Source organism: Miscanthus floridulus, chromosome 7 (assembly GCF_019320115.1).
Source record: "Miscanthus floridulus cultivar M001 chromosome 7, ASM1932011v1, whole genome shotgun sequence".
NCBI classification, from domain to species: domain Eukaryota; kingdom Viridiplantae; phylum Streptophyta; class Magnoliopsida; order Poales; family Poaceae; genus Miscanthus; species Miscanthus floridulus.
Genome location: NC_089586.1, coordinates 68,868,440 through 68,879,014, shown reverse-complemented (window position 1 = coordinate 68,879,014; position 10,575 = coordinate 68,868,440). Strand labels below are relative to the sequence as shown.

General features: G+C 45.4%; 1 protein-coding gene and 1 pseudogene across 1 annotated transcript; both read left to right on the top strand.

Moving 5' to 3' along the window:
- The first annotated feature begins 2,087 nt into the window (after window positions 1-2,087).
- Window positions 2,088-6,517, top strand: LOC136463387 (gamma carbonic anhydrase-like 2, mitochondrial; annotated as a pseudogene).
- Window positions 6,518-7,628: 1,111 nt separating this feature from the next.
- On the top strand, window positions 7,629-8,360 carry LOC136465625 (NDR1/HIN1-like protein 6). Its single transcript, XM_066464284.1, has one exon. The coding sequence runs from the start codon at window positions 7,629-7,631 to the stop codon at window positions 8,358-8,360; it is 732 nt and encodes a 243-aa protein (XP_066320381.1).
- Window positions 8,361-10,575: the final 2,215 nt, after the last annotated feature.

Below are 10,575 nucleotides of genomic sequence, written 5' to 3'. Positions count from 1 at the left end.
ACCACCAACGTGACCACCTTGCCAAGGCAGACACGGCAGTGCAAGCGGCAGGGCCAGAAGAGCTCGAGAGCGAGCTGGCCGACGGCCATGGCGGCGTGGTGGTGCGGCTCACCGACAGCCGACCATCTCCGGCCGAGAATGGGCGTGAGATGCGGCGTGGGAGCTTCACCGAGCTCGTGCGGTGCTCGTGCGCGTGAAGGGAGAGCGAGAAGGAGGACGGAGGGGCGAGGTCCATGGAGCGGAGCACTCCGGCGAGGCCATGACTCCGGCGAGGGATTCCCAGGGAAGGGGAGCTTCCCATGGCTTACCGAGGTGAGCACGAGGTGCGCGAGGAGGCGATGCTCAGGGCAAGATGGAGATGGACCTAGCGAACTGGAGCAGCCAGAATGGCTAACTCCGGCGATGGCGCGTGGTGGAGGCGAGTGCTGCGGCTGCTGCTTGTGCTGGCGGAGGCGAGAGAGCGAAGTGGAGGAGTGAGGAGGAGCGCAGCGTGGTCGGGTAGGTGAAGGCGCGACAGGAGGGGCGCGGGGCAGGCCGGGGCTGCCGCGCGGCGTGCTCGCCGGCGCATGGCGGCCACGCGGCGTGCGCGCTCTGTCGTGGTCGGGTGAGTGCGCGGCGAACGGGCGCGGCGCGCGGGAGCAGAAGCGCGGCGCGGAGGCAGGCCGGGCCAGCTTGCGCGACTGGGCTGAAGGCGAGGCGCGAGGCCCATTTAAGGAAAAATGTTCTTTTTTCAAATTCTTTTCAAATCCTTTTTCATTCAAACGAAATTTTGAACTATTTCAAAGCAGTTTCAAAAGTTGGTGTAAAAATGAAAGTTGTTCCATTTTTCAAGATCTACAACTTTGCTTTTATGACCAAAGTCAAATTCCAAATAGATTTTGAATTACAAAATAAAATCAATATTAATTCAAAACCCTAATTTTGGAGAATTATTTTTAAAGGCAAAATTTGGTAAAAAATGAAATATGAACTTTGCTCCAAATTGTATCGTAAATATTTATAAGCTATCTTAGTGATCAAAACAAGAAATCATGGCATCCAAACATGAGCATGGCATTTCATATTGTTTTAAACATAATGAACTTCAATCAACTTAAGCACCACATGAAATGATACTTCATTTCTTTTGAAATGAAATGCATGAATGATGCTTATGCATGAGGTGATGATGATTATGCTCATGGGATGAAATGGTAATGCATGCTTAACACCGAGGTGTTACATACAACAAGTACTATCTTGCACCTTAACATTCTACATACGTCATTGTTGTCTAAAATGTCCAATTATCTTTCTCCATGTCATTAAGATTCCTTAGCCATCTGGTCTTTGTTTCACCGGTTGGTACGACCATCTACCCTCCGATTGGAACCAAACGAACGAACATGTTCCATCATGCATTCATGCTAAATTCATTGACCTCGTGCTACTAGACAATAACGTACCCTTCTACAATCTCCATCAACTACTAAACAATCTTGTTCTCTCTTAATTCGGTTTATAGGGTGTCACCTATGTTTGTTCAAACTTTAGGGTTTATCGATCAATTCTATGTTCTTCTACCAAGCATTCAGGAATGTGCAACAAATCATATATTGCTAGGTAATGGAGCGTTTGTCTCTCTCCAACGCGAGCACGTTGCATCCCAAAACACATGTTCCATCATCTTATAATTTCATCAAATATTATATTGTTTGTTGATTGAATTCTTTCATTATCTTGACAAATTTTGACCACAACCAATGCAAGAACATGTAGCTCAAACTTGAACATGCATACAACGACTTCATTTCTAAAAAGTCCCACGACAACGAGTGAGTGTTCTTCTAGTTAATAGAATCCATGTCCCCTCGCAAAAGAAAACTTCTATACAAGACGAGCTCCTTCTGAAACCTCCTTTTCGTTCTTCCTTTTTTTCTGAAAATAGAAAATCGGAGAAGACTACTGTATACTCTGTACCAAACATGTACAGACAGCTAAATGTTGGGCTAAGAGAATCACACTGCGCAGGCCCATTTGCACATAACAGCCCGGCCCAAACGTCCGGTCCACCAGCTGGTCGTGAACGTCCCGACGAACCCATCACACGCTCCGCCCACTCTCCCCCAACGCGCACGGCCACACCTCTCCACCTCCGACGACCACGACCACCACCACCACCATGGCGGCCGCCTCCCTCGCGCGCCTCTCCCGCCGCGCCACCACCTCCGCCGCGGCGGCGGCGCCGTCCCTCCGGCGCCTCCTCTCGGCCACCTCCACGGCCCCCGCAGCGGCATCCGCCCCGCCGCCGCCCCCCAGCGCGGCCGCCGCCACGGACGTGGGCGCGGATCGGGTGCGGTGGGACTACCGCGGGCAGCGGCAGCTCGTGCCGCTGGGACAGTGGATGCCCAAGGTGGCCGTGGACGCGTACGTCGCCCCCGAGGCCGTGCTCGCCGGCCAGGTCACCGTCCACGACGGCGCCTCCGTCTGGAGCGGCGCCGTCCTGCGGGGGGACCTCAACAAGATCACGCTCGGCTTCTGCGCCAACGTCCAGGAGCGATGCGTCCTCCATGCCGCATGGGCGGCGCCCACAGGTCACCCTCATCACTCGAAATGCTAGATCTGGTCGCTAGGCCTAGGACTGTTTCCTGAATTTCTTAGGGGATCTAGGACACGGTGGGACTGTGTTCCTTTCGGTTGGTGTAGTGAGCAGTCTGGCGTGGCTTGTAATTTGATGATGTCTTGCGCAGCTTGAGACTGAACTGAACCATTGTTTTTCTGAGGAGCTGCCCTGTATGGTTTACGTGCACTGTGGGCATGAGATGATCGGTCTCAAAGTAGTATAGAAAACGAGCATAAGCCAAATCTCAGCGAAACGAACAGGGCCTTTGTGTGCAAATCGGCATTAACATTTGCTCCATTACATGGTTCATCTCGTGCTGAATGTATATTGTGTAGCAGGTTATTAAGGAAAGTTGAACCGTGTTTCCATGCTTGTTTTCTCTAGTGTACCTGTAACTACAAGTGGAAAAATGCTCTTGTAGATAGACCTGGCCAATTACACTAGTCATTCATTTAGGTAATGATTCGTTTAGATGGAAAAAGGATCCATATTAACTAGGTTGCATGTGAGTGTGTTACAATCTGTTTCATGGAAATCTAAGGAGGGGCACCTAGTTGTTTCCAATCTATGCATTTTACTGTTCAGTTGTGCTTGCAACCTCATAGAAAAATGTGAAGTTACTATCTTTAACTCATTCAAGGAGCCACATTCAGTTTTGGTAATATACCAGTTCTTTTCATACCTCACAATAATTTGCTTAGACTAGTGATGACCCACTAGCTAGTCTGTTATTCGAGTTTCCATGTACTACACTGGAGGTCCCTGAACCTTTAATGCTATGGTGTCACTGATGTCGAGTTCAGTGAGGTGAAAAGGTACTTTACAATTTGAGGGAACTATGCGAGACAGCTATGAAAGTTCTGTTTACTCTTTTTCATACTCCCTCCATCCCAGAATGATCATCATATTTTGTACAGGGAAAAGACAAAAATTACAAACTTTGACCAACAATTATTCAAATTATATATAAGTTTAGGACATGAAACTTCTATCAATAGATTTATATTGAAAGTGCCTCTGAGATGATATTGATTCTTTAGAAAATGGCAACATATAGTTAGAGAAATTAGCGGTCAATATATTTTGTTTGACTTTTCCCTGATCAAAATACACTTAGCATTCCAGGACGGAGGGAATACTACTTAAGATTTTGGTTCACTAAAGATTGTGCTATTCTGTCTCGTGTAGTTGCTCTTATTACATGGGCCTCATTGCCATTAGATGTGTCCATTTTGTCTGGCATTGTCTGGTTTGTACTCCCATTGCCTGTGACACAAAGCCCTAGCTTCATCCCCTGTGCCACCATCACTCTTGTGTCTTGTTGTTCTGCAACTCTCTTCACTGCACAACCTAAACTCTCCTCCACTACTAGAGAGCTGAATCCTGGCTGGGTATATTTGGTTTATCTCTGAAGAATTCTCCTTCAACCTTTTTCCCCAATTCCTGATAAATAAGAATATACCTTTTTTGCTCATGAGCTCTACCCAGAAGCATTTCACAGTAAACGAATAAAACTTTCTCTTGCAACTTTGTTACCCTGTCTAGTTCTTGCAGACATAACGACAAACATTTCTAGTGCCTGGAATTCATGAATGTGTTCTTTGTTTTCTCTACCTTGGTAGAATCCAGCAAATAACATTCAACATGATCCTTATAGGGAACAGAAGCACGTGCTGAATGGGCTTATCAATATATATTTTTTTTTGGCTCCGTTACTTAAGGCTGATGTATGTGGATGAGTGTTTCATCAAGTGGGGAAGACCTAAACTGTGGCCAGAAGGAAAACACTAACCGGAACAGCCATAAAACAGACCGTCAAAATATATTAGTTGTAACTATATCTTTGATCTTAGGATACTTTAGGGAAGAACCTATTTTTCCTTTAACAAGCGGTCACCATGTTTACTTCATTGGAATTTCTGTAGTAAAAATACTAGCAAACTAGTTTATGACTCCCTCCATTCATAATTATAAGTCATTCTAGTTTTCTAGATACATAACTTTTATTACGTATCTAGACGTAACCTACATCTAGGTGCGTAGCAAAAAACAATGTACCTAGAAAAGCCCGAACGACTTATAATTTGGAACGGAGGGAGTAGATGATGAAGATGCCTCACTGCTCTGCTTTTCTCAGTTGCTTATTAGCATGAGGTCGCAAAGCAGCAGACAACTCAAAGTACAGATTCAAGTTTAGCTTTGAAAATAGCTGCTTCCTTTGTGCTATATTGTTAGTAAGCCTGTGTAGCCTTTTGGATGGTGTTGAACAGTGTCTTACTCTTCCCATAAATAACAAGATTTTGCTGACTTCTTAATTCTTATCTGTAACATGTCTTAACAGTTTAATTTGTTAATGAGATTAGTTACAGTTTCAACCAAATTAAGCTATTATCAGTCACTTAACATTTAGCTTTTATCATGTTAGTTGAAGCCTTAGATTCTGAGCATGGTAACCTAGGAAATTTGTGCATTCTAGAATGAACTGTTAAGGATTGCCCCCGTGAATGGTACCGTGTGCATACTGGACTGAGGATTTTGATTTTAGTTTCTGTAAATTAAATTTGATTCTGAACCAGTTTTTCTAGGATGCTAGACATGTACTCTTATTCATGAATATACCAAATCTAACATCTCTTGTCTGTTGTACTTCATGCCCTTTTTCGTTCAATGTCATGTTTATATCACTATATGTGTATTTTATTGTAAACCAGGTAATCCAATCATGTGGTCCGTATGCTTTGTTCATGAAGTTTCATGATAATAAGATTGCCTTCTATTATAAGCTGGGCTAGTAAACATTTGTTAGAATCAATTTGTGAATCATGGTTTCTGGGTGATACTTTCCTTGACTCTGAACACGTAGCCTTGCCATATGGCGTACAGTTGCTACTTAAGTGTAGATGGATTGGAAATCTCTAAGTGTTAAATCAATGATCTTCATTGATGGCTACTGACTCACTAAGTCTATCTATTAACACTAATTCCATCCCTTGGCATTTTACGAAAATAATGCATGAGTTGCAAATATAAGCACTGCTATTTTATAAAAAGAAACCCACCGGTGTTATTTGGTTTTGTTCTAAGTTCATATTTTCCTGTAACCTTGGTCCTTGCTTGCCACCATTGGGTCTATCCAATAGACACCATTTTACCTTATTATTTCCCTCTGTTAAAGCTACTTTGTTCTGGACATATGTGAATACTTTTCGCCACTGGCAACAAACTTGCTCTAAGGTATCATCCGAAGGAATTTTTAGATTTTCACCTTGTATTATAATGTTTGTACTCTGTATATAACCTATTGGGAAAGATTGGGTTGGATCTCATCTCCAATTTGTGCTGTTTTCAGGTCTTCCAGCTGAGACACTCGTCGACCGGTATGTGACAGTGGGCGCCTACTGTCTGCTGCGCTCTTGCACCATTGAGCCCGAGTGCATCATTGGCCAGCACTCTATCCTCATGGAAGGTTCGCTGGTTGAGACCAACTCAATCCTTGAAGCTGGCTCTGTATTGCCCCCAGGAAGGAGGATTCCAACCGGTGAACTCTGGGCTGGAAGCCCGGCTAGGTTTGTTCGGAAGCTGACCAATGAGGAGATCATGGAGATCCAAAGCTCGCAACTGCCATCAACGATCTGATGCAAAGCCATTTCTCGGAGTTCCTGCCTTACTCTAACGCTTATTTGGAGGTAGAGAAGTTGAAGAAGTCTTTCTCGATCCCCCTGTAAGAGTATGTTGGCCCCCTCGTCCAGTAGAATGAATGAGGAAATAAAGGTTCCCAAATACTAGATGTTTTGTATTGAATCAAACTTCTACTCTGGGTTGGATCTGTTCTGATCAATTTTTTTTGTTCATTGTTGTTGTGAGCATGGGGACACGTGCAGGAATCATGTCTTCGTATCTTTTTTCGTAACCCAATGAACTGTCTTTTTTTCATTCTGTGTTGATTTCAATTTTATTACGCAAAGGGAAATGATAAAATTACTGACTTCACAGTTTGCTGAAGTTGCACTTGACATGGCGTGCCGACGTCGCCCAAAACCTCCGGTTTTTTATTAATATTCTCGGTGCCGGTTCGCCGCACGGTCAGATTTGGTTGCCACCCTAGGCATCCAAAGCTCTGGAGAACATCACCCAAACCCTGAATTCTCCTCTTTTAGCTGATGGCACAATCATAGTTTTGTATTGTTAATCCGAAGTTACTGACTGATTAGGATTCCGAATCTACTTTAGGCAGATTAGAAGTTGAGGTTGACAATCGCAAGGGTAGAAAATGGCCTAAATCCTAGTCTCAATCCAATGTCTTAGCTCTAAATCCGAACACCATGTAGATTTTAACAACCACTCTCTTTACTCGCTTAAACATAGTATCTGGCCATGTTTGCATTACCCGGGCTCTTGCCCTGTTCGCTTGGCTGATAAGCCATAGCTGAAAGTACTGTTGGTTGATTTATTGTGAGAGGAAAATGTTGTTCATTAGCTGAAAAAGTACGGCTTATAAGCCAAGCGAACAGGGCTATTCTTTGATGGCACGCATAATGCCTACATTACCCGGGCTGATTGCTGTTTGTTATGCAGGATTTGGTTTTGTTTGCTGTAACACTGAAATTCAAACATCGAATATTTATCCTTCCTAGCGAAAGTCAAACAAATCCAATCCATGGTGCGTGGTCCAGATTCCAGAGTACGTGCTTCGAGCTACTGGGTAGCACGGTTACGATTGGTATTTCAATTCGGATTCGTATTCGGAGAAGTGAGACGATGGCCAGCGCCAGCAGTCCCTCCCGCAGTCCCGCTCCGACTCCGAATGCACGGGCGCATCGATCGAAAATCGAACCACTTCCCTTTCCGATTCAGGCAGGAGTGCTGAGGTGGGCACGGCACAGACCTTCCTTACAAATATCAGAGGATCCCTGCATGCAATTCCTTGTCCACGACTCACCGTACGTACTGCGTCAGCCTCAGCCGGCCGTTGCATTCAGAGCTGCCGTCTGACTGCGCCGGCGACGAAGGAAAAGAAAAACAAGCAATGGCACGTCTCGACACGACCCACGAGGTGGAGGTGGACCTCGAGGCCGGACGACAAGACTCTCCGGCGCCGGCGTCATCACCTTCCACATCCACATCGGCGAACAACAAGCCCTCGCAGAAGAACAAAAAGCAGAAGCGGCGGACGCGCGTCGTTGGCTGCTGCTGCCGCGGCGCCTGCGCCGCCCTCCTCGCCGCGGCGCTCGTCGCCGCGCTGCTCGGCGTGCTGTACCTGGCGCTGGACCCGAAGCTGCCCCGGTACTCGGTGCACGCGCTGAACGTGACGGCGTTCGGCATGGACGACGACATGACGGCGCGCGCCACGTTCGACGCGTCGGTGCGGTTCGAGAACCCCAACCGCGCCATCGGCATCCGCTACGAGGAAGGCTCCGACCTGTCCGTCTGGTTCCGGGGGTACCGCCTCTCCCGGGGCGCGCTCCCGGCGTTCTACCAGGGCCCGCACGGCGACGCGGCGCTCGTGCGCGTCGCCATGAGCGAGGCGCGCCTGCAGGGCACGGGCGTCGTGGAGGTGATGCGCCACGTCAACGAGGCCGGCGGGGAGCTGCCGCTCGTGTTCCGCGGCGAGGTGCCCGTCCGGGTCAAGGTCGGGCCATTCACCACGGCCAAGCTGACGCCCAGCGTCCGCTGCGACCTCGTGCTCAACAGGCTCGCCACCGAGGGCAGCCTCGGGGTCAAGAGCATGGACTGCAAGTTAAGCATCAAGCTCTGGTGATCGTTCGTGATCACCGGCGACCTTTTTTTTTGCGATATATATATTATATATATACAAAAAATACGAGCCATTTTAAATTTTGTAGTAAACGATTTGTTTACTAACAAATATGTCGTGCATTGCAATAGAATATATAATTTGTTGTACGGTTCTCTGGACCGGTTTACGTCAATAGTAATGAGTTATTTATCTTTGTTGGATTTAAATGCGCTTGGCTATCAATTAAACAAAAAATATTACAATTCTCATAATAAATATTAGGTGCGATAAAGTGATTAATCTTGAATGAAAAGTTGACTAGAGATTAACTCGTCTTAATAAATAAATAAGGCCCTGTTCGTTTGAACTTTAGCCTGGCTTATCAGCCACTCACAATAAATCAGCGAACAATGTTTTTCAGCCTCGCTTTTCAGCGAAACGAACAGGACCTAAGTTGACTAAAGTGGAGATTGACCCACCATAAATATATTGCTATGTGCACCTATGTGTGATTAAGAAAGGTAGAAGAAGAGTCACACGTGCGCGGCACATCATCGAATAGGCTCAGCTTCAAACAATTAGATCACAACATGAGTAGAACGACACTAGTGTGACAACAATGTCGAGCCTTAGTTGCCAGCGTCTGTCGTATGCCATTTGGGTTTTAGGTACCTATCGTGGGTTTATGTTTGGTAGAAAAGAGCAATAATGAAGAACGGGTGTAAAAATTTGTATAACTTTTACTATATTAGATATAAAATAAGTGTTTTTGAACATTGTGATCCGATCCGCTTCTGTGAAGGTTGCACATGTATAGCCTCGTCACAAGAACAAGAAACGATGAAAGGCAATAAAGAGCAAACACAATCTTGTCAAATGCACTTCATATATGTGGCCACCATTTATGCCGACTTGCAATAGGCCTAATGCAGGTTATGCGTGGTTTTTTTTGGTCGTTCAGCGTTTAGTATAAGGAATGCTCACGTGGGTAGGGTGTGCATGCGCTCGTGTATATGAATGTCTACGTCTGTAATTGGGTCTCGTAAAAAAAACAGATCAAGACTGGAATAGGTGTTGTTGACACCAAAATTTAGTAAGCTTATCCTGAAAAGGAAGTGTTTACACCAAAATTTAGAAGAAGATGTTGCAGGGACTCGAAAGCTCCTAAGATCATGTCACCAAGGAATCAATTACGTGTAGATCGGGACCGGCTAATTCAGATGCAGAAAATAGAATCAGCTTTCTACAGATAGCGCCAGCGGATAACAACAAAGGCTACGTTCGGTGCCAGAACGAAGCATGCCGGACTCTACAAAAAGGGAAAGATTAGAATCCAAGTTATCTTAAATTAGGAATGTTTTCTCTAGAATCAAAAATTATAATAAATCATGCTTAGACAGGAGTCATGCACAGGACCCGGGTATAAATACCAAACCCCGACTATTGTAGATCAATCAATCAATCCAAATACAAGTCAATTACTTTTTTCGGCTCCGACCACCCCTTAGGAGTAGGAGTAGAGTAGATCTCGGCGAGTTCTTCAACGAGTATAGCTGCATCGATTCGGTCGACCTCCACTGCTTGTCTGTAAGTATCGTCATGGTTTATACCTCTGTTCGTATGGCTGCATCGATCCGGTCGACCCCCACTGCGGCTCTGGTATAAGCTAGTTATCGACTCTTGTTTAATTCAAGTATAGCCTGTGTGATTCTGCCTCACACCCCACTGCTTGAATTAGATCAAGGTCAAGTTATCGGCTCTACCTTAGAATGTCAGTCTTTGATAGATTCATTAAGTTACCGATATTGCTTTTTGCTTTCATTATTTATCTAATTATAGCAATATCACTCTGTCCGATTGAGATTGATTTAGATCGACCTTATATCTTATTTGACCCATCCTTTGCTAACCTAAAACTGATCTAATCTACACCTTAAACGATGAGTTATGTCTTATCGGCTGTTTTACATCAATCTTGATCATGCATAACGTGCGGTTAAGGCATGTTGCGTCTTAAGTAGATCTATTGGCTAGAGAGAACCGTTCCACGGCCCATTATCACGGCCTGTGTGATTCTGCCTCACACCCCACTGTTAGCACCATGAAGTGGGGATCGATATTTAGTAGATCTATTCCTGGTAAGGCATGACTTTAACTGTGCGTTATGCCTAAATCAGTTGTTTTAGCCGATATCGTACGCTTTCACGAATAGTTCGCATCATGAGACCGTTGACGT

What these genes read in the sequence shown, in the direction of transcription:
- LOC136465625 (XM_066464284.1), top strand. Translation starts at nt 7,629, where the DNA reads ATGGCACGTCTCGACACGACCCACGAGGTGGAGGTGGACCTCGAGGCC.